Genomic DNA, 26,090 nt, shown 5'->3' with positions numbered 1-26,090 from the left:
CCCAGCGACTCCAGCAACAAGCGGAGTAGAGACTACAGGCCCTAGAACCGTAGCCCACATTACCAGCAACCTGTCCAACCCGATGAGAACGCCAGTGACGAGATGCGCATGTGGTGATGTGACAACCCTGCGCATCACACCGTCTCCATTGCTGTTTTTCCATTGGCTACCATGCCGGCGAGGCACCTAGTCGACGCCTCCCGCCTATCTGAAACTGGGAGGGAACCCTCAGCCCTGAGTCTGAGATTAGAAACGAGTTTGAGACCGTTGTGACCGGGCTGCTGGGTGGAACAAGGCCCCTTGATCATGTTTCCAAGCTGCTTTGGCGATTGCTAAATTTGGCTCAAACACCAAATTGCATCCAATAGCAACGCAGTTTATGACTCTTCCTTGCTCATGTCCATATATAGTGTTTCCAGAACTAGCAGATCGCCGTGTCTTGGCTGAGCTAGAAGCGCATTGTGAAATTACAGGGCAGCGGGAAGTTCGAGATGCATAGCTCAACTTATTGGAAACATCAGTGCCCCGTTCAAGCTGTATGTGATTCAACATCACCAAAGATCCTTTGAGAGACTGAGCCGTTATGCAAGAGCCCTGGACATGGAACTATTCCACCTCTCTCACTTCCTTTGCTACGGCGTTGCAAAGTGCGACCTTGACCCCGGCTCCTGTAAGAACATGGATCCAAAGCCTCTGGGTATCACTGAGCCGGTCATTTGCGCTCTTAACTTCAGAGAACATAACCTCTCCCTTTGCCTTTCCAGGTTCCTTGGTTTGTCCTTCCGGCGCATCGGCGGTACGCCACAAGATGAGGTCCGGGATACCTCCACCTCGCTGCCTATACTCTTGTGCCATCACCTTGCAGACCGCTGCAAGAGCGCTGCCCTCGAAGCACTCAACAAGCTCCACGAGGTCATCAACCTCAAAATCCCAGTTCAATCCTACCACACTCGTTTTCTTCTCGTGCTCCCTCTCCCAGACCTCACGCAATAACTTTGGCGCTTCTCCATTCGCAATCTCAACGAGTCTGTGATTAATCTCTGAGGCTCTGGATGGATAAAAAGCATCAGTATGCAGATCCAGTGGGCATGTTTGATAGGCAGTTTGGAAAACATTCGGGATGTAAATGAATAGAATGTCGTAGAAGAGATATGCAAAGAGCGTGCGTATAATTCCACCCTCGGCGTGATATCCCTTCCACCCTTCTGATCGATATTGACTGAGACACATTGCTTCGACACTGCACTCCTCTTTTGTGTCCAGCTCATCGAACCATATCGTTTTTATTGATACTTGGCGGCCGGGCTTGGCAACAATGTCCTTTTTTATCTGAATTCCTTCAATTGTGTGCTCAATGGGCTTTGCCAGGTTCACATGACCAAAGTCATGCTGCAAGCGACGTGAAATGCGCAGTTTCTTTTCGAGCTTAACCAGTCGCTTTTGTAGATCATAATGAAAGATGAGATGGCAGTCTGGGTCTTGAAGTCCAGCCTCGCAAGTGGCCACTGCTATCTTTTTCCAATGCTTCTTTTGTTGTTCGGGGTCTGTAAGTTTAGGATTTGGGTCCAAAGTAGGCATATAATGTTCCTCCAACAAAGCTTTACGCTGATACCAGCCGCCTCTCCTGGCTGGATGAAACAATCGCTGGTCGAGAAGCTCGGTAAGCAGTTGATGTTCCTTGAGATGTTCCTTAAGCTTTCCGAAGATTGGTGCTGCTTTGTGAACGATTCTTGTGTAAGAGTGACCGGGTGTGAATCGTCTCAGGTACGCGCCTTCGCCCATCTCATATACTGTCTGTTCCTTTTGCTGCTCTTCCTTAACTAATGTTTTCCATCGGGGATAAACTCTGTCAAAAATTTCAATCATCATTCTAAGACCCTCCTCTCCAGGCGGACTGTGGAACTCCAGATTGTCGACTTCCGTTTCCATGCGAATAGCGGATTCATACTCCAAAAGGTGTAGACGCGATGTAAATATCGTGGACGTTCGGCAGACGATGTATTCAGGGAAATGGCGCCGCGCAATTTTGGCAAGAATAATCGTTGTGAGAGACTTCTCTGTCCATTCGGTCGACCTGTAGAATACCAGATGAACACGCTCAAAAAGTTTGAAAACTGATGGCGATAGTCTAATGCAAGGGCCTAGGATACCCAGTATCTTGGTTAGAAAGTGCTGCTCCCGATTCGAATCTTCTCGTCGAAGTTTCGCCTTGACTATTGCTTTGGCGTCTTTGTTTTCCTGGTCATCAGGTGAGTCACGGCTATTATGTCTACTAAGACCAACCGACATCAAACCAGCCTGTTGCTTGCTCATTCGTACGAGGGAACCGATGAGTTCTGATTTGTTGCGCCCTTGGATTTTGGCCTCTTTTGCCAAGTCTTTGAGCTCGTCCAGGCTAAGTAGTGAGGCAGCTTCTTCGACAAATTTTATGTGTTCCTCCGATGCATCTGCAAACGTAAATACCTCATCCAGCTTGGATTCTTCAAGCTCAATGCCATAAACAGGGCTCAGTGTCGGAGGAGTGGTATCGTGCGGTAATGCACGAGATGATTGCAGGGTAGCTATGGCTGCTTCAAGATCTGAGATGTCGCTGTGATAACCAAGACGGCTATGGCGATGCCACCAGGCAGTTTTTCTGAGAAATAATCGAACATATCTGGCTTAAAGTGAGTGGATGATTTGTTACGCAGTTAAGAAAAGGGCATACAAATATTGAGCCTCATACTCTAGAGCTCTCCACTGTTTGAAGACGTCATTTTCTTTTTCATCAAACAGATGAGACTCTTCTTCTAAAACGGTATCGAGAGCAAGGTTGAATGCATCCACGTATATAGAACTTTGGCCTTTAACCCAGAGAGGCTCCGGCTTTTCTGGTGCGCCATTGTCATCGTCATCTTCAGCTGCCAGCTGCGATGACTTCATCGCCTCGTACTCTTCAATGGCCTCTTTGCCTTCAGCTGCAGGCGGTAATGCGCTTTCGATGTCTGTGGGCCTAGAGTGTCCCTCATCTTGTTGGTCATTTTTGTTTGACTCATGACGTTGAATTCTTTTGGCTGGTGACGTCTCGTTTCTAGAATCATGCGAATGATCACTATTGGAACCTGGTGATCCCTGCCGTTTAGTTCGCTTTGTAGGTCTCTCCTTGTCAGGGGAGTCAGGTCGAATTTGACCTCGGAGTTGACTCTGCGGCTTTGGAAGCCTCGTCACAAATGCGTCCATGTTTTTACATCAGCCATGTCAAAGCAGCCAAAGAAGAGGCGCTGTATGATTGCCAAGTTGTGAAAGTAGGTACCGTTGACGTATAGGTTAAGTCCAGTATGCGGACGCGATAACAAGCTACGGGGTAAGGCACGTTCGCTGACACGAAAGCACATGACTTCGTGGATGCTCTTTCATTATGGCAGCTACGATCCGACAATCAACCGGCGCGATTGATCAATGTACAATTGATCAACAATATTCCCCTTTGCATCTTAGTACTTATTTAGCTTTCATACATGTCATTCAGTAGTCGAAATCGCAATCGCAACCACAACTGTTGATAACTCGAATATCGAAATGGCCGAAGAAACTTCTAAAAACGAAACGGCGACGGATACACCCCAAATTGCAGCTGATTCTGCTGCCAATGGACTCCCCGCAGACCAACCGAAGGACGTGGTGATGTCTGATGCGCCAGTTGATCCTGTATGTGCCTTTCCCCGTGGTTATCGCGACAGACAATTCCCTTCAAATCACCCGAACTCTGCCTGGCTCCCCTAAATGCCTTGCGCTCGAAGCTGTATTGACCAACACCCTCCAGGCATCTCCCGCTCCAGCTGCTCATGCGCCCAGTCCTGTACCTGCACGAACAGGAACTCCAGCTCAGGGATCTAGAGCCGCCTCCGCACACCCGGATTCTGGTGTCAATATCCCAGCTGAAGCTCCTCTACATGGTGACTCGACACGGCAATATCTCAACACAAAAGTCACTGGAGCGCTGCTCGAAGGCATGAAGCAACTGGCTAAAGACAAGTAATTCACCACCATCTTGAGTTAATCTTAGACACATAGATTACTGACAGTCCACCAGGCCGAGCGACCCCCTTCGAGTCCTTGGGGAGTATCTCATTCAAAAGTCCAAGGATTTGGAAGGGACTGGTTAGGTCTTATATATCGGATCACTTTTCACATAAAAGAAGCAATTGGTAATGGCAGGCATAGATGGCGTTCAGGTTCAATAATTTATCGTCACTGGGTTGAGTAGCACCCATCGCATACACATGCGTTCAGCGGTCGAAGAGCTTTCTATTTGAGCAGTCGACTTCGCTGTCGGTCCTCCCAGACAGGGCGAGCATAATAAGCATCATGGCTCTAAATGCAACTTTTTCCATAATTTGTCCTCCAACTCCATGACCCGGGAAACCATCACCTCCATCCAATGCGGCGCGCCGTCGTCTTAGGTCCGCTTAAGCGACGATGGTGCTGGCAGTGGCGGACTCGTACTTCCAGGTGGGGGGAAGGACACCGACGGTCTTGTAGTAACGAGCGAGACTTTTCAATGTTAGTTTGGCACAAGCCAAAGATACAAAGCTCGAGCTTACCGGTGGATTCGGGACTCGATGAGAATGAGACGGAACTTAGAGTCCTTGTCCTTGCGGTTGCGCTCAAGGTGCTTTCGGACGGCAACAGCCTGGCAGATATGTTAGCGGGCCAATTCGGGAGTAAAATTTGGATCATGATTTGCGCACCTTCTTGATAAGCATGTACAGATCCTCGGGGAGCTCGGGGGCGAGGCCTGTTAAATCACTCTGTCAGTCTCAACCGCACAGAGGCATTAGGGAGATGGTGTTTCTCCATTATAGATGTATTCGTTCCACCGCCACATCCATTTTTCGTTCAGGGAATCGTACCGCTAGACTTGAGGATTCGGAGAATTCGGTTACCTGAGTTGTGTGCGTTAGCGCCTTCAAATCTTCCATATATCATTTCGCGCGCAGTTCTTACCAGTGACGTGCTTGACCTGGGCAATACCGTGAGAGTCACGGAGGATGACACCGATCTGAGAAGGAGTGGCACCCTTACGGGCGAGCTTGGCGATCTGCTCGACGACCTGCTCGGGGGTGGTCTTCAACCACGCAGGGGAAGATCGAGAGTAGGGGAGAGCGGAGGCAGAAATGCCCTTTCCCTTGCTGTGAAGACGGCCCATCTTGACTATTTGGCGTGGTGGTGCTGGATGAGGATCGGTTACGGAGTTGCGAGCGAAACTTTCAACTTTCAAAGATTTGGAGGTCTTTTCGTTGTGGGATAGAAAATCACTTTCCGCTTAGTTAGGGCAGAGTGGTGCTAGCTGATTGGTCGGTTTATACCCACTGATGCCAGTCACGTGGATGGTCCGAGCGCGGCGCCAATGTCGCGTTACTTACTCATCTTCTTCTTCTCTTGCTTGTCGCGGTTTGAAGTTTTTTTCTTTTCTGATATCAAACAACCCGGAGCTTCTTCCTGGGCTTTGCGCAATATCTACTAACTATGGTAAGTCAGTCTCGCTGCATTTCTCGCTATCCCTTCCAACCTCCATATGATGATACATCACTTTTATTTTATTCTGGTACCTCTTATGTTAGAGCCTTCGGGTTCAATGAATGAACAGGACTTCTGATCATTGGTTATTTTCCGAGTTTTACTTGTTTACTCTGTTATGCTTTGTCACTAACACAATGCAGATCTCATTAGTACAAAACATACTACAAACATCAAATAGCTATCAAATAAATTAAATGTCATTGTTCTCTGATTTAAACTTGGTTCGACGAGCTTTCGTCTCAGTTACATGTAATGCATCGCAATGTTAGTAACGAGTGACACTGGACATCAACCTCAGCGACAACTAGATAAGCTTCAAGCACACTCATCGATATATATAGTGCGTACAGTGCGTAGGACATAGAAATCTGTTGATCTTTTGACAACGTAATAAATTTAATGAGACTAGTGCTTGTCATATCCTCTGTTTTACATTTTCGATTGAAACGATATCCGTACACCGATAGAAGACTCCCGCCCCTTCAATCCATTTAGCCAAGATATCCAGCTCATCTCTTTCTGGATCTGGCCTCGAATGGAACCGATATTAAGTATGATCTTACCACGCGCCAACATCAAAGTTCTCCTGTGTATTTTGTTAGTCGTTGCAAGACAAAGCTCGGGAACTATGGACGTACCTCTGGGAAATATGTCGTTACAACAGTTCTATCGGCAAACTTGCGTCCCGCAAGAGCCTGCAGAGCCTTTGTTGTGTCCTCGGTGTTCTCGTACTTGACAAAGATTTTGCCCACGCCGGCAGATTGCCTGCTGCCACCAGTAGGTCTGGGAACCTTGACGTCAAGGATTTTGCCATACTTGGAGCATTCTTCTCGAACGTCCTCGCAGATTTCTAAATATGGAATTAGTATATGCTCACATGACAAGACGGGGTCACATACCTTCATAGTCATCGTTATCCAGAAGCTCCTCGGCAGTGACCATGTTAAGAAGCTGAAGCACACGGCTGCTCTCAACCTCATTGGCAGTCTGAGAAGCGAGACCACTGATAGCAGTAATACCCACGTCGAAGTTGGCGACTTGTGTAGGACCGATACTGGCCTTGCTAACCTTGATCTGCTTGCCTCCAATGTCCATGCCGTTGAGGGTATCAAGAGCGGTTGGGTTAGATGCGGCAGGGTCTTGGTACTCAGCAAAAGCAATACCCTAAGATTGTTAGACAATAGTTATACAACGGACCAGCCTACTTACTCTGGATTCTTCAGTTCCTCTATCCTTGACCAAGACGAAAGCCTTGGGCTTACCAAAGCTTGCAAGAAGCTCGATGATCTGCTCCTCTGTCAAGAAAGTTGGGATGTTGGTAATGCTGAGTTTGTTGACGGTATCCGGAACGATATTAGAGACGACCTCTGGGTCGTAAGAAACTTCCTCGGTCACTGCAGGTACCACGTAGTCACGAGGTCGGCGAATCTCAAGACCGCGGTGTCCTCCATCTGCGCCATTTGAAGCATCACTGGCCTCCATAGAAATGCCGTCCAGCGCCAAGGCAACTGTGGTTTCCGGGGCGTCCTTGAACTCGAGAACGGCAAACGAGCGGTCGTTGGAGAATTGACACAAGACACAGGGATCTGTGGTGTTGATAACGTTGAGTCCGTTGAGTTGGAGGTTGAAAAATGAGATGAGTGCGTCCTCGCTTGTGCCCGCGGGGATCTTGGAAACCAAAAGTCGCTTCGACTGACGAGAGTTGCTCGCATTTAAACCAGCACTTGTGACCTGTCCCCCAGGCTGGTTCATGAAGGCCTGTAGTTTGCTAGGATCCATGGGTTGCTGTCGAGGAGCACCGGGAAGAGGGAACATGCCCGAAAGCTTAGCCTGCTCGGCCGTAACATTTTCATATCCTGGAGGCTTGATGTCCCATTGTGTCAGGCGACGCTTGCGCTCGAGGACAGAAATGATGTTTGTCAGGTCCGGAGTTGGCTCTCGCTTCTTCGGAGGCGGGCTTGCGCTTCGACGTTCCTGTTGTGCAGGAAACCTGTCCTCACGTCGGTCCCTGCCTCCTCCGCGACGGCGATCATCGTAAGGATCTCGCTCTCGCCTGCTCGGTCGATCGTCGTCGTCGCGCCTAGCATCCCGACGGGAAGATCCTCGGTCGCGGTCCCATTCGCGGTCACCACCTCGTCTCTCACGGCCAGAGTATCTGTCCTCGCGCTCACGGTCACGGTGGTTTCGGCTGGAGGAGTAGGCATCGACATCGCCCTCACCTCGTCGATGGCTTCGATGGTCTGGTGAGCGAGAGCGCCTGCGGTCGCGGTCTCGGTGTCGGTCTCGACGATCATCTCTATCACCTCTGGGCTGAGTAACAGTTAGATTCAATCTTGCTTTGAAGATGAGATTCTTTACTTACAGGATAATCTCGTCCACCCCGACGCCCATCTGCAATGAAAGGGTTAGCGACGCGACGCGATGAAGTGTCAGGACTTCAATCAACTTACCTCGGGAAGAGTAGCTATCACCGTTCATTATGGCAGCAATTATAAGCGACTCCTAAGAAAGAACAGATTCTCCGGAATTGATAAGTGTGAATGGTTAGCAGGCGGAGTCGTTGATTCAAGCTGCAACAAAGTTCCAATTTCAAAGAGCTGGTAGGCATCGCGCGAGGCTGGAGCTTTTTTTGCCAGGAGACGCTAGCGCTAGTAGGTTCTAGGCCTAGCGTGAAATTGGACTGGGCCTGGCTTTGCGAAAAACTCAGCGCCTGAGGTACAGTACAGTAGAAGGCAGTGGAGCGTTTCGACTTTGAGTATAGGGAACCTCAGTTCCAAATCAGGTAGTTTTGGAATTTGGGTACCTACCTACATAGGGATTCTAGCACTTAATTTATTACTGTCCGTCTGGCTTTCTGATTTTTTTCTGTGCATTTCTATGCTCATGATCCATGGACTATTACAACTTGACGGCCTTTCCAGAAAGTGAAGACGATCCCTTCTACTAAATTGTTCCAGGGACAATAAGCTTGAGACGCCACTGAAGTCCCTCAGAGCCAATTACATCATAAGGACTCAGGGTTGTCTCTATCTTTCAACTTTGCTCTACCACTCACTCACCTTGTCCTTGATTCTCGTCTTTATTGAATGTATCACTTTATATAAGAACCAAACTTTGAATCTTTGTATTGTTCTCGATGTCGATTGTAGGGAAGACGGACTGGCAGAAGCTGCCTGTCACCCTAGGAGAGCTTTGCATTAACACCACACTACGATGCGGACAGTCTTTTAGATGGCAAAAGATCAACCATGAGTGGTGAGTCGATAGTGCAACTTCCTAGACAGCATACCAACCCAAGTGTTGACTCACTCAGGACCTGCACTTTACATGGAAGACTTCTTCATTTGAAGCAGGATTCTACCCATTTGCACTACAAGGTCACCTTCCCAGCCCTCAAACCCAAGACACCAGAACCCAAAGACACAGAGTCTCTTCTACGACACTACTTCAATCTAGACACTGGGCTTGAAACTCTCTATAAGCAATGGTCGGAGGCAGATTCCAACTTTCGAAAGAGAGCACCACAGTTCCAGGGTGTTCGCATTCTTAGGCAAGATGCTTGGGAAACCTTGATAGGCTTCATATGTAGCAGTAACAACAACATTGCACGCATATCACAAATGGTGAGCGAACAGAATACTCCCATGGGCTTAGAAGCTGACACTGTATTAGGTGCATAAGTTGTGCCTGCACTACGGTCCGTTGATTGCATACATGGGCGATGAAGCATTTCATGACTTTCCAAGTCCTCAAGCACTTACCGGCGATGGCGTAGAAGCCCATCTAAGAGCTCTAGGATTTGGATACCGGGCCAAGTATATCGCCGAAACAGCGAAGATTGTTGCTCAAGAGAAGCCCAGCAACTGGTTGGAGAGCCTTCGAAATCCTGAACAGCCAGGTTTCAATACGGCACCCGTACCCAAAGAGCAACACGCAACTTACAAGGAGGCACAGGAACAGCTTCTAACATTGAAGGGTGTTGGGCCTAAAGTTGCCGATTGCGTCTGCCTAATGGGTCTTGGATGGGGAGAAGCAGTCCCGGTTGATACTCACGTTTGGCAAATCGCTCAAAGAGACTACAAGTTCGGCAAGTCAAAAGCGAAATCACTCAACAAGGCTACGTACGACGCTGTTGGAGACCACTTCCGGAATCTGTGGGGATCATATGCTGGCTGGGCTCATTCAGTCCTCTTCACTGCTGACCTAAAGGAGTTTGCAGCCCAAGCTGCAAAGGAAGAAGACGAGCCTGCCGTTGTCAAGATAAGCTATAGAACCTCCGAAGACGGCACCCGGAAAGATGTCGAGAAGACAATTACTATAACGGACAGCAACACCGAGATCAAAGAAGAAAAAAGCGAAGTTGTCGTTCCTAAGCTCGAGGAGGGAACTGAGGAGAGTAAGCAATTGAGAAGATCCAAGAGACAGCGTACTTCGTGATGAAGTACAGTGGTATAGAGGTCCTGGCGAGCCTCAGGGTATCAGAAGAATTGGCCCCGCAAGCATAAGAGATGAAGTAATCTGGTCACTTTATGTTGGCCAACACTAGCACTTAGGCTACTTTACTATGGTAGCTTAAGCCTTAAGAGGACAATTCCTCTGTTACCCGTCTCTTGAGGCCCTCAAAGTCTCATGTATGGAAATCTCACAACAGAAAAGTCCAAGCAGCAATTCTGCTCTAATGTAAACTCAGTCTATGTTCCGTCATGTACTAGCGTCGCTTCAAACATAATTGCGAGAGTGAGGAGCAGAAAGTTTCAATATATGAATTAGTGTCAATCAAAATATTCTGATATGAGCCAAGTTCAATAGTAGGCAAGACTTATTAGTATCTACCTACTCCTGAGGTACCAGAGCCGCAAAGCTACTAAAAAAAACAAAAAAAGAATCACCATGACAAAGCATTGTTGACAAATTTCCTTTTCTGGTAAGCGGGCACATGCATTGCTCTAAGGAAGCGGCTAAAATTCGGGTGGAGCAGATCGCCTCCAGCGAAGCAAAGCTTCGTCAAGGAGAGCGTACTAATTTTGCGACTACTCATCAACCATCCCCAACTCTCCATGCGCAACGATAACGCTCCGAGCGCCCCTTGTCCTCTCGAACCGGGATGAAGCTGCGAATTTCATAATTCAAAATGTCTGACGCCGATTTCGAGACAATCAAGAAGCTCCAGCAGGAGCGAAATGCTGCTGCTGCGGCAAACAAGGGTTCGCGAAGCTTTGATGTCGCCAACCAGCGAACCGACGATACAAAGCAGAAGCTGACCGACAGCGCCGACAGTTCTTTATACGACAATGATGGACCTAATAAATTTTCCGGATATAACACGTCTCTGCCGATGATGGGCGAAGATGACGATGAGATGGGTGATGGCGACAACACGCGACGGCTGACCGGCCAATATACGGCGTCGCGAGAAATGATCGATGAGTTTGCCAGAGGAAGTGGTGTTGAAGAAGACGACATTCTTGCTGGAAAAGGAGAGAAGAGCGGCCGAATCGTCGATCGCGAAACAGATTATCAGAAGCGCCGCTTCAACCGCGCCCTTACTCCTACGCGCGCCGACCCATTCGCCGAGAATCGCCAGGCTGGTGTTTCCGAGAACGGCACCAGTTATCGTGAGATTATGGAAGCTCGTGAACTCGAAAGGGAGGAACAGCGCGTGCTGCAAGCCATCAAGGCGAAGCAGGAAGGCAAGACTGAGGATGACGGCGACGCCAAGCCTATGCTCATCGACGGTGACAAAGAAAACACTGAAGCTGAATCTACCGGGGGCGCATCTACTACTCGCAAGCGAAAGAAGAGATGGGACGTTTCATCGACACCCGCTGAGGATGACAAGGCTGAGGCTGCTGATGCAGCCAAGCCCAAACGCACTCGATGGGATCAAGCGCCCGCTCTATCTGCCCCAGGTGCCGAAGGCACAAAGAAACGCTCACGATGGGACCAGGCTCCTTCTGCTACACCCATGGGCAACGCTGGGCTTGCAACTCCTGCGCATCCATCTTCCGCTCCCACTGTTCCAACAACATTCGGTACCGATATCTCGGGTCGCAACATGCCTCTTAGTGATGAGGAACTTGACCTCCTGTTGCCTGGCGAGAGTGAGGGCTACAAGATCCTCGATCCTCCTCCTGGATATGAGCCAGTCCGGGCCCCTGCACACAAGCTCATGGCTACCCCTGCGCCCCAGACAGGCTTCATGATGCAAGATCCCGAACAGGTACGCCTGTCCGGAAAGCCAATGCCTGCTGAAATTCCTGGAGTTGGTGACCTGCAGTTCTTCAAGGCCGAGGATATGGCTTACTTTGGCAAACTGACCGACGGTTCCGACGAGAATGCGTTGACTGTCGAGGAGCTCAAGGAGAGGAAGATCATGAGGCTGCTCTTGAAGATCAAGAACGGTACCCCTCCTATGCGAAAGACAGCCCTCAGACAAATCACCGACAATGCCAGACAATTTGGGGCTGGTCCTCTCTTTGACCAGATCCTGCCCTTACTCATGGAGAAGACACTGGAGGACCAAGAACGCCATTTGCTCGTCAAGGTCATTGATCGCATTCTGTATAAGCTTGATGATCTTGTGCGCCCATATGTCCACAAGATCTTGGTCGTTATCGAACCACTTCTTATCGACCAAGACTACTATGCGCGAGTGGAGGGTCGTGAGATCATTTCTAACCTGAGCAAGGCCGCTGGTCTTGCTACAATGATTAGCACTATGCGACCTGATATCGACCACGTTGATGAGTATGTCCGAAACACAACAGCACGAGCCTTCGCTGTTGTCGCCTCTGCCTTGGGTATTCCTGCTTTGTTGCCTTTCCTCAGAGCTGTCTGCCGAAGTAAAAAGTCATGGCAAGCTCGCCACACCGGTGTCAAGATCGTCCAACAAATCCCTATTCTGATGGGTTGTGCTGTGCTCCCTCATCTCAAGGGTCTTGTTGACTGTATTGGTCCCAACCTTAATGACGAGCAGACCAAGGTCAGGACGGTCACCAGTTTGGCCATCGCAGCTCTGGCCGAGGCCTCTAACCCCTACGGTATCGAGAGTTTCGACGATATCCTAAACCCTCTGTGGACAGGTGCCCGCAAACAGCGAGGCAAAGGTCTTGCAGGTTTCCTCAAGGCTGTTGGATATATCATCCCTCTGATGGACGAAGAATATGCCAATTACTACACTAGCCAAATTATGGAGATTCTCCTTCGTGAGTTTTCCTCGCCCGATGAGGAAATGAAGAAGGTTGTTCTCAAGGTGGTGTCTCAGTGCGCCGGTACCGATGGTGTGACTGCTGGATACCTCAAGGAACATGTGCTGGATGAATTCTTCAAGAGCTTCTGGGTACGAAGAATGGCTTTGGATAAGCGCAATTACAGACAAGTAGTCGAAACAACGGTCGACATTGGCCAGAAGGTTGGAGTTAGTGAGATCGTGGACAGAATTGTCAACAACCTCAAGGACGAGAGCGAAGCATATCGTAAGATGACAGTCGAGACCGTGGAGAAGATTGTTGCCAGCTTGGGCGCAGCTGATATCGGCGAGCGCTTAGAAGAGCGACTCGTGGACGGTATTCTTCATGCGTTCCAGGAGCAGAGCGTTGAGGACATTATCATGCTCAACGGGTTTGGTTCCGTGGTTAACGCATTGGGAACTCGCTGCAAGCCCTACATCCCTCAAATCGTCAGTACCATTCTTTGGCGGCTCAACAATAAGTCGGCTACGGTTCGACAACAGGCGGCGGATCTTATCTCTCGAATTGCTATGGTTATGAAGCAATGTGGTGAGGATGCCCTTATGGGAAAGCTTGGAGTTGTGCTTTACGAATACCTTGGTGAGGAGTACCCTGAGGTTCTTGGATCTATTCTGGGTGCTCTACGATCTATCGTCACTGTTGTTGGTATTGCACAGATGCAACCGCCTATCAAGGAGCTTCTCCCAAGACTCACCCCTATCTTGCGAAATCGCCACGAGAAGGTCCAGGAGAATACTATTGACTTGGTCGGCCGTATTGCGGATCGCGGACCTGAGAGTGTCAACGCCCGAGAATGGATGCGAATCTGCTTCGAGCTACTCGATATGCTCAAGGCTCACAAGAAGGGTATTCGACGAGCCGCGAACAACACATTCGGTTTCATCGCCAAGGCCATTGGTCCTCAAGATGTGTTGGCGACCCTACTAAACAACCTTCGAGTGCAGGAGCGTCAGTCCCGTGTCAACACTGCTGTTGCTATCGGTATCGTCGCTGAAACTTGTGCTCCTTTCACTGTTCTACCCGCTCTGATGAATGAGTACAGAGTCCCTGAGCTCAACGTGCAAAACGGTGTGCTCAAGTCCCTCTCGTTCCTCTTCGAGTATATCGGTGAGATGGCCAAGGACTACGTCTACGCAGTGACTCCCCTGTTGGAGGATGCTCTTATCGACCGTGACCAAGTCCATCGTCAGACGGCAGCCTCGGTTGTCAAGCACATTGCTCTAGGTGTCGTTGGCTTGGGATGTGAGGATGCCATGGTGCACCTTCTCAATCTCCTCTACCCCAACCTGTTCGAAACCAGTCCGCACGTTATTGATCGTATCGTGGAGGCGATTGAAGCTATTCGAATGGCAGTCGGACCGGGCTTGGTGCTCAACTATGTCTGGGCAGGTCTGTTTCACCCGGCACGAAAGGTCAGAACTCCATACTGGCGTCTGTACAACGACGCGTATGTTCAAGGGGCGGATGCAATGGTGCCATACTATCCCAACCTGGACGAAGACAAGATGGATCGACCGGAGCTTGCGATTGTACTGTAAGAGTTTGTACACAAAGGGAGGAGAGATTGGTTTCAGGACGTGGTCAGAGGGGTGACAACAGGGTTTATTCCAAGGACTTTTTTTTCTCTAGTATTATGAATATGGGGAGGCTTGTAATCGGGAATGTTGTACGTTGAAAGGGGGTTATTGCATGCGTCAGGGCGTTCTGATAGATGATAAAAACTGGTTTCAATGTTTTGAATATCTAATTGTACCGAGTGATAATCTCCCATCTCATGATCCTGCGCATGATGCTGGCTTGTCTTGAGACCCCTTCATCTAAACAGCTATGCTTCTGTCGACCACTGCTAGGTCGATGGACGGATGATTTGCCAAGACTGGTGTAGCACTCATCTCCAGCTGTCAACTCACCTCGTAGCGGAGACGCCGATTGTGCGTGTTCGTTGCAACTGCAGGGATGGAGGAAAGGATTGGGGCCTTCAACCGAGCTGGTGGTTTCATTTCATTAGCCAAAGCGACGATCATCCGAAGGCAGCAGTTTAAACAGATGCTAGCTCTATGTCAATTGATTGATTGTAATCTCATCGAACGATAACCCCATAACTCAGCAAGCGAGGGTAACATGGGCGGATTGAGCATGTTACCTTTCAGGTCGCCAACAATCTCAGCCAGCTGCTTGGGCCCCGGATGATCCCCAAAGCCTTGGGTATGTGGGCTGTATTTTGTTAGCTTATCAACGGCTCCGTAGCTACACCGCACGTGTGATTGCTTCCACCAGGCACAGCAAGCAGTGAGGTGAGACGCATCACAGAATCAATAAACCACACGCGTGAACGGGATCATTGCACCTCCTCTTCGGTAGTCGACGCCCGGACCCGCGGCTCATCCACACTTTAGAGGAACTTTTGCGCCAAGTTCCGGCAGATGCAGATTTCACTGCATTGGGGTCTCCCCATCTTCCTGTTGTTTTCGTGTCGAGTCAGGGGATAATGGGTGAAAGAAGAGGCAGAGCATGGTGGAGGAGGGGCCCGTGCCGCCCGACCTCTAGGATCATGGTCACGATGTTGTATCTAGACTTGATGGCCTTGATGAATACAGGCAAAAAGAGGTTGGGATTGCAGTTGCTGATACCAGTAGAGACATACGTAAGATCGTTGGAGAGGGGGAGGCGAGAAGTGATCGACATTCACTAAGCTTCGTCTCGTGCCTTTGAGTGGTTCTTGAGGGCGGAGATGGAAACCTGGCTGAAGACAATGTACATCTTTTTCCTTTCACAGTAAAGGCAGGTCTATCAATCGCTGGTGTTGCACGTGGGTAGCCTTTTCGATCGTTGGTGTATGGCACGTACTGTATTTCAGTACATACATACATTCATAGCCTAGCATAGGGGCTCTTATCATTGGTATTGTCTTTTCTTCAGGCATCATTCTCCCATGACAGGCATGCTTCCTGCCATGGATTTGCTCGACGGAAGTGCATGTAGGGATTGGAAAGGCATCAGGAGTGACAAATTTGCAGATGGATGCAGCTAGGATGTGATATGATGGCGAAGAAAAGGGATGGTTTCCGTCTCAAACCCTTGGTTCTCACTGTCCATGAGCTGGTTTCCCGACTGGAGCATAGTACAATGAGGTATCCATCAAGTCGTATACCAGGTTGTTAGCCTCTACTGGTCGGCTTCGTGACCTCATGATGTCGAGTTTGATATCCGCCAAGGGCGTGCCAACAGAGGCCCTCAAAAGCCAGCATATGGGTCCCAGGCACTCCTTGAGTTCTGTCGGGATGCAAGAGTAACGTTTGTGCCAGCTATGAAATCATAGCATCTATACCGGAAGTGAAGCTTTGTCACGTAAATCCAACCGCAAGTCAGGTCTTAGTTACTGTAGGGCAGAAAGTCCCGGAGGTAACAATTAAGGTCCAGCCTTGCATTACCCCAGCACTAGCTGACAGGACAAGCAAGGAGTAGGTCTCAGAGCGAGCTGAACTTATGTTGAAAGGCTTCTCGTCGAAAACCACTGGGTTGAGAGGCCGTTAGATTCTCGCATCGAGGATTGCTATGATGTGTCGGCACTTTAATTGACGCCTCCGGTTTGAGTTGCTTGTGATGTGCGGCCGCAACGGCTGCTTACCATATTAGAGAGGAGGAGGCGCGCAGATCATCCCAAGAGGGCTGAGGTTAAAGCAAGCCAAGACGCAGGAAGAACGGATTTGGCTGGATATCTTAGGCTTTAGCAATTTCTCCCTGTGATTGTCGCTGTGCATACAAGATGTACGTCACATCGGTTGGATGTTGGGACGGGAGAGCAACCAGGTGAAGACCCCGCTCCATTGCCCATCCTGGAGGCAGAGCAGCATATGTGGAGGTAAAGCATCTACTAAAGGCAAGTAGACAAGGTAACATAGACGGGACAACAAATGAGCGTTACGGTCAGAAGCCAGGATGGCAGAGCGAATCGAGATGAGGAGATTGATAGTGGATGGTGATTAGTTTAGTTGATGTGAAAGAGGGTCAAGTCAGGTCCGGTCAGGTCAGTACTGTAAGCCGGTCAGGTGATGAGACGGGACAGAGAATTTGGAAGCGGAAGGAGGAAAACACCCAACACCTTGCTCTCCTTCAGGCAACAAGTAAGGCAAGTGCAAGGGCGGGGGCATGGCATTCTCAGCAAATACCATCAGGGGAATAGGAAGGAAAGACCAATTGCGGTGTGCTGTATTAAGAATAGCTTGTATTTTAGTCTTACAGGACTGTCAAATGCAGCGCCTAGTGGTGTAATGAGATCAAGAAGAGGCAAGAAGAGGGCAGGCAGGCAGGCAAAAACACCAACACCCATCAAGCGGCAGCCACCAAGGATAATTTACCTTTTGGTGGACCAAAATACAGAGTCCGAGCGACGAGATTGACAGAATTTCTTTTGTTTCGTTTCCTGTCTCAACCTTGTTGTTCCTTCTTCCCACATTGGCTCCTGGCGAGGCTTGCTAGCCCAGCCTAGCCTCGAAAACATAGCGCTGGTCTTAGTGTCTGAAGGGAATGCGGCTATGTTGACATCCGTCAATAGTCAGAGCCGGTGCCGTTTCCGCTTCCACTTCCATTTAGAGTGACCAAGGCTGTATACAGTATCACAGTGTGGCTGCAGTGAACTGAGTTTGTGCAGCTGACTCTTGTTTAATTCGACAACATCTTGAGAGTGGCAAAACCTGAAGCGCGAAACGAACTCCCTATCCGCAAGGGTTGTTTGGTTGAAGGGAGGGGGAAGTTTAAAGCCATGACTTTTAGATTGGGTCTTGTTTTAGAGCGGTGCCCAATTGCTCAGATACTGAACAGGGGAGAGGAATGCTGTGCTGAATACTCGGACACGGCTGTGGGAGCGCGGTGTTGGATGGTTAACGGTGCATCAGGGCTCACACTGACACTGTAGTACTGCCGGACCCAGTCCGACAGGTGACCAAGAGTACATAATGCACAGTAAGTCAAAGGTGATTTGAAGATGGAATCACAGAGTCGCATGGGATGTGATTGATAGTAATGGCTCTTGAGGATGGGGTACAGCAGTGCATACAGTACATGCGAAAAAGGAACTCCAAGCATAGAGGTAGTATTGATCTCAAGATTGAATAGATTGCTCACTTCTCAGACTTGAGGGTCGATATGCATGATCTAAGTTGGTTGAGTGATTAGCTAAAGGTGTTTAGAGGTTACCTAGGCTTTGGGAGATGTCGTCCGTCCCCCCGACGTCGTTCTTCACAAGTGCCCTAGGTACTAGTAGTAGCTTACTGTATTGAAAATGGATGCTTTGGTCTGTCGTGCTGGTTACTGTACCCTTACTAGCCTGGCTCACGTTCAGCCAAAGCGATCCATGTCCCGGCATCAATTAGACGCTAAATAAATTAAACCCGCTAGCCTCCCCTGTAAGGTATCTTGGACTTTATTTCTACGATCACGCCTATCACCCTTGTCACTAGAAACGCCCCCACCCTCTCCTTCCCCCACATCGAAAGCAAAAATTGCAACATTTAACGCTTGTCCCTGTTCGGCCATTTGTGGCAGCGAATAACAAGCTCATCGATGACGTCGGGCAGGTGGAGCTCGGCCGGGTCTTTGCAGCAACGGAGCCGGGGACCCTATCATCCGCCTCTGACGTCAGGGCCCCCGTTTTCGAAAAACGGTTTTCGCAGTGCTCTTTAAGAATTGGACCTGACTATGAGAATGGAACGAAGAGATAGGTACTTTATGAACCTATGAGAGCTGAGTCTAATACTCTTGCAGAAACAAATCAAAACAACCTTGAGAAGCTTGGTATAACCTAATTGCAACATTGTGGGTTTACACGAGTCGTAAAGACAGGAATTCCATGTTACTGTACTGTGCATGCAGTATGTACGTATCCTACGCTTTGTCTCCTGTGCCTCAACTCGATACGTAGCAAAAGAAATTCTACAGTATTATATGTAGGTATCCACGCAATATGATGATATCAGGTGGTTCAAGGCGGTATGGCTTCCTATTCCTCCTGCCTATATGTGTGTAAGACATAATTAGGCATTTATTCCATCATGTAACTCCAAAGTGAGGGCGCCTCGATCACCACCTCTAGTTAAGTATCTCGTCGCTTGTTTTGGCGTCTGAAGCGACATTCAAAAGAGGGGGGAAAACAAGTTTCGCGTCTAAAAGTCTCTTTGCGTCTTTGTCCTCTTCCTCCACGCCCCATCAATATCCAATCCAATGCCTATTCTATCTGTCAAGGTAACTCTGCAATGACCTCTGGACCCTCTTTTTCCTTTTCTCTCCATCAGCTGTAACCGATTGATAAAATTTGATTTGATTTGACAGTTCCTCAATCTCTCTTACACAATCGTTTCTCCACGCCGCAAAATCTAACCAGGGAACCGATAACCAAACCCACCCCCTGCCCTGCCCTGCCCTGTCGCCTGTGCTTTCTGATTTGACTTTTTTCTTTCTCTTCCTGACTCCCTCCAAAATACCCCAAGCTGTAATAGTACTAGCCCTCTAATAAGTAGGACCCTGAAGATCGCATCGCGGCGCTTCCTGACCAAAGACGTGACCGTGGCAGAATCTCAAACGCAGATGAGGAGCCTAATTTCTCCGTCGACGTCATAATTCGGCCCACGACGCCGTCATTATCGTCGTGTCAAAATCCCTCTAATTAGCCTGGGAGGGGCCTTGCTTGGTCTTAGTCTTACGAATACTGCATGCTTCTTTTTTGTTTTTCGGTTGCCCAAGTTTGGTAGGTATCAAGCGCTTGAAGGAGGCAAAAGTTGGGGGGCCCGACGATGGACAATAAGCAGCCATTCGATCAATGGCTCAGGGATTGTTGCAGCTAAAAGGGGGCAATAAATGTGACTTTGATAATCTCACTTTAAGATCATCACCACATTTCACGGTACGGTATAGTACCCAAGCAGGTACATACACACTCTAAATATTGGGGTTTTGAACATGACACGGGGAGTTCGCCCCAAGGGTCCTAAGCAAAGTCGTGTACTATACACCAAGTACACTATCACCTGTACAATTACTGACAGTACTGTAACACTTCGCCATCTGTAAATAGCCTCTCGTCCGACCACCAAAGAAAGCTTCTTGCACCGCCCCGGAGCTCTATGGTCGACGGTACACTTACAGTGCACCGTCTCACCAACTCGGCCAGTCTCATGCCTTGAATCCACCAACACGGCGCCGGATCTCGTGGGTTCCGCGACCGGGCGCTGATATCTCAGCCTTGACGGACGTCATATCACCAAGTCAAGTCGCAGTCGTGACATGGCACAGCACAGTTGTAGGCCCCCCTTCTCCTTCTCCTCTCGTCTATTCCGGCTTCCAACTTCCGTTGTCGCAGTGAATGCTGTGTCTGTCTGTATGTACATATTCACGCCAGACAAGGACGTTATGAGCGCGCGTCCTTTTCGCCACAGAATCGAGTTACCCAACGTGGACATGCTCAGATGGAGTAATTTAGACGCAGAGTGGAGGAAACTCCCCAACTCTGCTCTGCAGCCAAGAGAAACTATCAACAACGGTAACGTTAGATGGCGCTTGACTCGGCAGGCCAAATATGCATAACCGTGTAATGGATTCAGCCCCTTTGAATATGGGCATTTCCAAAACCACCATCTCAGTTCAGCTCCATGCCATGTCGCATCATAAAGGAGATCAAACTTGTCTGTCCCTGTCCCGTAAAGCCTCAAATTACCATCCACAAATCAAGAGTCCTAGATTGTGGCTTGCTTGACAAGGGATCGGGATTCAACCAACAAAAGGGCAATACTTTTCAGTGTACAGTAACAGGGATAGGTCCTGTCGTTGCAGTGCAGCTGTAAGTGACCACCAATTAGAACATCCCTAAAGAGTACAAGGATGGATTGAATCAGAGGGAATTTAGAGGCAGATGCGGAATTGGAGCGCAAACATAGATTTGAATCCTAGCAAATGGAAGACAGGCATTTGTTTGATACCCCACTTTAAGGCCCATCTCATATGCAGTAGGTGCTGTACTGTACTGTACTATACCCAGGCTAGGAGATATCATTTTTGACTGGCGGCTTTGAGACTGGAAATAATTGTAACCAGTACAGCACAGAACAGTACAGTATTTCTAGAATACAAGAGTCAGTGGACAGTTTAGTTTAATTAAGAAAAAATTAATTAAAAATGAATGGGTGTCATGGCCATAAGCAGTCACCAGTTCATCTCGTGTTGATCCCCTAGTAGAAACCTTCTAGTTGTCTTCGTCGTGTTATTCTTTTCTTCTTTTACGGATACAGTACCTACAGTACCTGCTGTGAGTGCTAATAAAAACAAAAACGAAAACACCACAACCCACTCCACTCGCAAGCTAGGCCGTATTCAATACTAGCACGCCATTTACTTTCAACACCTAAGCCTCTAATCTCATTTCATCTCATTCCCGGCTGCAAACCGGCCGAGGCTCAACTTTGATCTCATGTACTGTATCTGCACTTACACTTACTTTATTGAACCAGCATGTAACACTCTCCAAATTCTCCTTCCATGGGACCAAATCCTCCGGGGATACCTTGTCTTTAACTGTACCAGTACTAGACTAAACCCTCCAACCCAATCTCACCTCAAAGTTAATCTACCAACACCTTTCCCTTCCTTCCCACCCCCACAAAGCTTGTCCGGTCTTGACAATGCCGCCGACTCGATGGCGATACCTCTTGCGGTAGGGATGTGTTCATCTTGAAACGCCGGTTTCTGCTATTCTCGGTCATGATCTACGGGCAATAACAGACGAGCTTGCAACTTGCAGGGGGGCCCTCCAACCTCCAGAGAGCTGTCCAATTGTTCCCGTCCGCCCTGCAAAATTAATTACATTATACCCAAGCTCTGTTTTTTTTTTTGCGTACCGTAACTATATGGAGAAACCTGCAGTCCCTTCTTCCTACACTACATGGAATAGGGGTTGCATTACGCGTCTGTGTCTCAAGTCGTGCTCCCCCCGATCTCCTTATCGTGCAGAAGAGAGAGAGCATTAGACGTTGACTTTGGCATCTGCAATATCAGTACATTAACTTTTCTCGGTAAAGCCGTCCTGCCTTGCCCTGCCCGGCTTGACACAGCCAGACTTGCCAGGGTCGTACAGTAACTATCGTGCGGCTATCTTACGTGGTGGTGCCGCCGTCCTTCAAGGAGTGGGAGGGGAGTGGAAGACCATCCAGCCGCCCTCGCGCCTGTGTCTCGCCCCTTTCTTGTTGTTAATGTACATTGATTCTATGAGGCTTGTATTGCTTTTGTTGGTTGCCGGTGTTCGAGTGATGGGATTCTTCCTGCCTCTAGACCAGAAACATGGGGTTTTCTCAAATGCCCATCTGCGCCAAGTTAGAATCCCCTAGGAAGTTCAGTACCAGTACCTCCAGTTTCCAAACACATTTTTGGCTTGGCCCGGTTAGGCTGCATAATCACATCGTACCAAGTTCATTGGGTCAATGTCAAGTTTGATTCTTGTAAGGCTGTTTGACCACTATCTCTAAAGCTGCACCTCCCATTCTCGTCGTCTTCAATGTCGTACCCTGACCAAGCCAACGCCTGGCCCAGGGGGGGGCAGGCCAAATGCGCGTGGCTCGACCGTAGATGTGAAACTAATAATACAATCCTCCTCAAATCCATTCGTAATGGGTCGGGCCTCCTCCTCTGACTCTCAAAGTGCATCCTTGTAGAGACAATATTGAACGTTGCCACAAAATATGGACATAAGCGATCGCTTCGAAGTAAAAACGCAAAGCACCATATGTCTGAACATGCAGAACAAAAGGACCACAAATGTGGTCAACTCCATAAACGCCGTGTGGAAGGGTATCGGTAGGTCGGTCCAGCACTCCGCCTATTCCCATCACAAAAGACCTAATATCATAAAACCTGAGATGGTGGGTTTGAACAAGACCCAATGCACCGTAAGCGATAGACTCGAATCGTAGACACCGCCGCTGTCCGCCTCGTGCTCCAATCCATGGTTCCTCATCCTTTTCTGGCCCATTTCTCTATGCCGCGCTAAGCCGTAGTGTAGTAATATTTCAAGGTGATAAAACAGGGCGATTAAATGTAAATAATGTCGGTCGATTAGACTTTCGTCGCATCGCCTTTCGTCGGGCGCCAGTCTTCGGCATTCCGTTCCTCAAATGAAAGTGTTGAATCGATGTGCTACAATTCGTTGTAGTCACCAGTTGTCGTCATTGTTTAGTCCGAGTGGTGATCCTCGGAGCCAGCCTCGGAGCGCGCATCTCCGCGGTGAACCTTTCGGTGTCGTCGGAGATTGGAGACTACAGAGAAATGTCGACCACATCCTTCAACTTCGCAAGCAAAAGCTGCATAGTATTAGCAAAAGAAACACCATCGGTATCTTGAATATCACTTACGCTTCTCGCCAGTATGGCTATACATATGGGTTTGCAACGAGCTTGGTCGAGTAAATCGCTTGTCGCAAACCTTGCACTTATGCTTCTTCTGAGTGCTAGAGGACACCTTGGAGCTGAACTGTCCCATCATAGATTGAGGAGCAGGAGGGATCTGAGAGCTCATCAAGCCTTGAGGTCGGGGTAGGGTCCTTGAAGACACCGACTCGATGTCAGAGCCGGCTGTGGAGTAATCAGAGACAGAGTCGCCGTAGTAGGAGCTAAAGTTGCCACTGGAAGAAATGGAGGAACTGGTAGAGTGGGTAGAAGGGAATCCATAAGAATCAACAGAGGATCGATCACTTCGCGCCCCGTAGATGGGTCGAGGTGTCTCCTGGCTCATGGCCAGCATGCCGTGACTGGCATCGAGAGCATCGGCAAAGCTCCTCCGTTCATCTTGGATGCTACTGCCCTTAGTGTTAGTGAAAGAACATAACGATGAGTCGATTGCGATCCCACTCACTGTTGAGAAAACCGTCTTGCGTGCTCATCGGCGGGAGCCAGGCCGAAAGGTGGTGGTCGCACGGGAGCTGGTGCATAACCAAGTGTATCATAAGGGGCAGCTGATGTAGGGGCGAAGTGGTGGTTTACAGGAGAAGCAGATGTGGTGTAAGTGGGATCTCCATAAGCAGCAGATGTTGTTTGCATGCGGTTGATGCTGAGTAGATCTATGCCAACGTGAGCTTCACAATCAAACTAATATCAGTAATGGCAACTCACCTGCAGAGGTGCTGGGCATTGGCATGGCACCTCCATAAGAGGCCATTGATGAAGTGCTGCTTGTGCTCGCGCGGCTTTGGGGTGGCTTGCCTGCCATCATACTGGGGTTGAGGGCTGGCTGGCTACCAACAAAAAGGCTGCTTCCAGCAGGAGGCGGCTGTGGTGGTGAGGAGGAGGACCAAGGGTTTGAGAAGGCAGGCGGTTGAGCAGGCGCTGAATAGTCGAAATTCAACGAGGGACCGAACCGCTGCTGGGTAGTGTCGAGTGTCATGGTCATGTTTGTATGTGATAGTGGTGGTTGTGTAAAGAGAAGTTGATGTGCAATATAAACATAGATCGGTTGATGGTTACGTGGGAAAAAAGGTTTGTTGATCAGATGCGGGATCCCAACTAGAATAAAAGCCAAGTCGGTGACACAGATCAAAGACAGAAGATCCCTTCAAGACTGGAGATGATATGGGGAGTTGAGTCGGGGCCAAGGTGGGATCAGCGAAGTCTTAAGTGTCTGGGTGCGAATTGACGTGCGTCAATCTGCCTCTGGAAACGGGCTGGGCTGCGGGAGAAGAGTGGAGTTCCCCCGTCTCTCTGAAAGAAAAAAGGTGTGACGACTCTGGCCTAGGTGATCGGCAGGCCGACGTCTTTTCGCAATGGCTGAGGCGACAGGGTTGGTGCGATGAGGTAGGGTCGTAGGACCAAGCAGCCAAATAGCAAACCAGGGGTGTTGTGGGCTGCATAAGATGATGGAGACAGTTTTTCAATCCACAACTCGACTTGACAGCCCACGGCATTCAGATAGTAGCGTCCGCGGTACCCAGCGCTGAAGAGATCAGCAACTTTATGGATAGATTTTTGTCAACAAATCCGGGAAATGTCCCTGGAAGCCAGAGTCGAGGGAAAGACATATGCAAGATAGCGTCACCGAGATTCCAAAGATACAATTTGTATTTGGATTTGTATTCAGACTGAAGCTCGAACGGCCATGTTTCGAAAGTCGAACAGCACCAGGCCGGCAGTGAATCCTCAATTCCCTACTCAAAAGAAAAAGTAACATTTGACAACACCAACACGTTCTCTGAAAGGGGGTGCGATGATGGCAGACAGACAGGATTATGGGGTACGCACTGACCATGGCAGCCAGGTCAAGACGTGTTAGGGAGAGGGGTGTAGTCTGAGCTGAAGGCAGAGCAGACAACAGAGTTGGAGGTGGGTAAGGCTACGGACGGCAGTTTGCAAAGGGACCCCCGCTATTCAAGGGCCGCTGGTCCACGAACGAACGCCACTGATGTGGAGGGTCTGAGATGAGTTGCAAGGTTGACGAGTACGTACCGGACTGGGAATTGAGGTGAACAACAGACAGGGCGGGATTATGCAGGGTCTGGTCAAGCCAAAAGGAAGCGTGCCTGTAGATGACTTGTTGCGACGCGGGCGGCGGGTGGGAATCGAGGGTCCTTCAAGCCACTCAACGGCAGCATCGAGGGATCCTAGGCTTGTTTAGTGCAGTGGGAATTGATTGCAACGAGCTTCTCGCTGAGTGGACTCTTGTAGTGGGCGTTGTCGAGTCGTGCGCTTGGTCATGGGGGGGTCGGGCAGGGATCCTAGGTCAACAAGCAATGCCAAGGGTGAGAAGAGGAGCCCAGAGACGTACCAGATACTTCGACAGGAGCTAAAAGCCGCCAGACTCATCGGGAGGCGTCGGCCACAGGGCGCCCCTGTCGCGGATGGGTGTTTACCCATGAGAGCCCTGACGTAAGGTACGTCAGGAAGCAGCAGCAGTGAGTGTGTGTGGAACTCAGAAACGAGACAAGAAACGCCGGGAACGCAAGACGGTGAAGGAATTGAAACAGCCTTTAGAGACGACGCTAAAGGGGGGCCAGGCCAGCAGAGGCATGCCATGCCATCGCATTGCATTGCCCATTGACATCGACATTGCCTATGCCATGAGGGAGTGGAGGGTGACAAAGGAGTATTGACATCAGATGTCCAGGATAGCCTGGGACAGCATGGCAGCCGACTGACGTTGTGACCCCTCTTGAAAGATAGCGAGAGCACTTTCACGAGGGGAATAATACTGTACAATAACTAACAAGGCCGTTCCATGCAGGGCCAAAGGAACCTCAAGACCCTGAGAACC

General features: G+C 49.3%; 7 protein-coding genes across 7 annotated transcripts; 3 read left to right on the top strand and 4 right to left on the bottom strand.

The window, feature by feature from the left end:
- Positions 1-606: 606 nt before the first annotated feature.
- B0J16DRAFT_265406 (VRR-NUC domain-containing protein) lies at positions 607-3,219 on the bottom strand (the record flags this gene model as incomplete). The annotated part of the gene is made up of 2 exons (XM_046123395.1): positions 607-2,656; positions 2,708-3,219. 2 exons carry the CDS (start codon positions 3,217-3,219, stop codon positions 607-609), a joined length of 2,562 nt encoding a protein of 853 aa, XP_045984624.1.
- A 126-nt stretch (positions 3,220-3,345) lies between these two features.
- On the top strand, positions 3,346-4,191 carry B0J16DRAFT_337843 (uncharacterized protein). The gene is made up of 3 exons (XM_046127395.1): positions 3,346-3,687; positions 3,803-4,014; positions 4,073-4,191. The coding sequence occupies exons 1-3, from the start codon at positions 3,559-3,561 to the stop codon at positions 4,143-4,145; spliced, it is 414 nt and encodes a 137-aa protein (XP_045984623.1). The 5' UTR covers positions 3,346-3,558; the 3' UTR covers positions 4,146-4,191.
- Positions 4,192-5,287, bottom strand: B0J16DRAFT_337840 (40S ribosomal protein S13). Its single transcript, XM_046127394.1, has 5 exons — positions 4,987-5,287; positions 4,893-4,925; positions 4,731-4,777; positions 4,584-4,672; positions 4,192-4,533 (listed from the first exon to the last, which is right to left on the bottom strand). Exons 1-5 carry the CDS (start codon positions 5,186-5,188, stop codon positions 4,449-4,451), a joined length of 456 nt encoding a protein of 151 aa, XP_045984622.1. The 5' UTR covers positions 5,189-5,287; the 3' UTR covers positions 4,192-4,448.
- A 483-nt stretch (positions 5,288-5,770) lies between these two features.
- B0J16DRAFT_413136 (uncharacterized protein) lies at positions 5,771-8,234 on the bottom strand. The gene is made up of 6 exons (XM_046133360.1): positions 8,013-8,234; positions 7,925-7,953; positions 6,772-7,872; positions 6,462-6,726; positions 6,201-6,412; positions 5,771-6,148 (listed from the first exon to the last, which is right to left on the bottom strand). The coding sequence occupies exons 1-6, from the start codon at positions 8,038-8,040 to the stop codon at positions 6,122-6,124; spliced, it is 1,662 nt and encodes a 553-aa protein (XP_045984621.1). The 5' UTR covers positions 8,041-8,234; the 3' UTR covers positions 5,771-6,121.
- Positions 8,229-10,406, top strand: B0J16DRAFT_337837 (DNA glycosylase). The gene is made up of 4 exons (XM_046127393.1): positions 8,229-8,319; positions 8,370-8,817; positions 8,876-9,185; positions 9,235-10,406. The coding sequence occupies exons 2-4, from the start codon at positions 8,699-8,701 to the stop codon at positions 9,997-9,999; spliced, it is 1,194 nt and encodes a 397-aa protein (XP_045984620.1). The 5' UTR covers positions 8,229-8,319; positions 8,370-8,698; the 3' UTR covers positions 10,000-10,406.
- A 190-nt stretch (positions 10,407-10,596) lies between these two features.
- B0J16DRAFT_99905 (armadillo-type protein) lies at positions 10,597-14,512 on the top strand. The gene has a single exon (XM_046134825.1). It carries the CDS (start codon positions 10,694-10,696, stop codon positions 14,348-14,350), a length of 3,657 nt encoding a protein of 1,218 aa, XP_045984619.1. The 5' UTR covers positions 10,597-10,693; the 3' UTR covers positions 14,351-14,512.
- Positions 14,513-22,761: 8,249 nt separating this feature from the next.
- Positions 22,762-24,515, bottom strand: B0J16DRAFT_99828 (uncharacterized protein). Its single transcript, XM_046134823.1, has 4 exons — positions 23,960-24,515; positions 23,703-23,907; positions 23,204-23,646; positions 22,762-23,152 (listed from the first exon to the last, which is right to left on the bottom strand). The coding sequence occupies exons 1-4, from the start codon at positions 24,234-24,236 to the stop codon at positions 23,025-23,027; spliced, it is 1,053 nt and encodes a 350-aa protein (XP_045984618.1). The 5' UTR covers positions 24,237-24,515; the 3' UTR covers positions 22,762-23,024.
- Between the last annotated feature and the right edge of the window lie 1,575 nt (positions 24,516-26,090).

Source organism: Fusarium flagelliforme, assembly GCF_020744385.1.
Source record: "Fusarium flagelliforme strain FIESC 12 MPI-CAGE-AA-0113 chromosome Unknown B0J16scaffold_3, whole genome shotgun sequence".
Classification (NCBI taxonomy): Eukaryota; Fungi; Ascomycota; class Sordariomycetes; order Hypocreales; family Nectriaceae; genus Fusarium; species Fusarium flagelliforme.
This window is presented reverse-complemented; position numbering and strand designations above follow the sequence as displayed.

Bases quoted from the DNA above. Each gene is read 5' to 3' on its own strand.
- B0J16DRAFT_99905 (XM_046134825.1), top strand. From the start codon at position 10,694: ATGTCTGACGCCGATTTCGAGACAATCAAGAAGCTCCAGCAGGAGCGA.
- B0J16DRAFT_337840 (XM_046127394.1), bottom strand. From the start codon at position 5,188: ATGGGCCGTCTTCACAGCAAGGGAAAGGGCATTTCTGCCTCCGCTCTC. The intron at 4,926-4,986 runs GTAAGAACTGCG...CACACAACTCAG, and splicing joins CCAGGTCAAGCACGTCACTG to GTAACCGAATTCTCCGAATC. The intron at 4,673-4,730 runs GTGCGCAAATCA...CATATCTGCCAG, and splicing joins TGTACATGCTTATCAAGAAG to GCTGTTGCCGTCCGAAAGCA.
- B0J16DRAFT_413136 (XM_046133360.1), bottom strand. From the start codon at position 8,040: ATGAACGGTGATAGCTACTCTTCCCGAG. The intron at 7,873-7,924 runs GTAAGTAAAGAA...ACTGTTACTCAG, and splicing joins GGGGTGGACGAGATTATCCT to CCCAGAGGTGATAGAGATGA. The intron at 6,149-6,200 runs GTACGTCCATAG...CAAAATACACAG, and splicing joins TAACGACATATTTCCCAGAG to GAGAACTTTGATGTTGGCGC.
- B0J16DRAFT_337837 (XM_046127393.1), top strand. From the start codon at position 8,699: ATGTCGATTGTAGGGAAGACGGACTGGCAGAAGCTGCCTGTCACCCTA. The intron at 8,818-8,875 runs GTGAGTCGATAG...TGACTCACTCAG, and splicing joins CAAAAGATCAACCATGAGTG to GACCTGCACTTTACATGGAA. The intron at 9,186-9,234 runs GTGAGCGAACAG...ACACTGTATTAG, and splicing joins TTGCACGCATATCACAAATG to GTGCATAAGTTGTGCCTGCA.
- B0J16DRAFT_99828 (XM_046134823.1), bottom strand. From the start codon at position 24,236: ATGACCATGACACTCGACACTACCCAGCAGCGGTTCGGTCCCTCGTTG. The intron at 23,908-23,959 runs GTGAGTTGCCAT...ACGTTGGCATAG, and splicing joins AATGCCCAGCACCTCTGCAG to ATCTACTCAGCATCAACCGC. The intron at 23,647-23,702 runs GTGAGTGGGATC...CACTAAGGGCAG, and splicing joins GCAAGACGGTTTTCTCAACA to TAGCATCCAAGATGAACGGA.
- B0J16DRAFT_337843 (XM_046127395.1), top strand. From the start codon at position 3,559: ATGGCCGAAGAAACTTCTAAAAACGAAACGGCGACGGATACACCCCAA. The intron at 3,688-3,802 runs GTATGTGCCTTT...AACACCCTCCAG, and splicing joins CTGATGCGCCAGTTGATCCT to GCATCTCCCGCTCCAGCTGC. The intron at 4,015-4,072 runs GTAATTCACCAC...ACAGTCCACCAG, and splicing joins AAGCAACTGGCTAAAGACAA to GCCGAGCGACCCCCTTCGAG.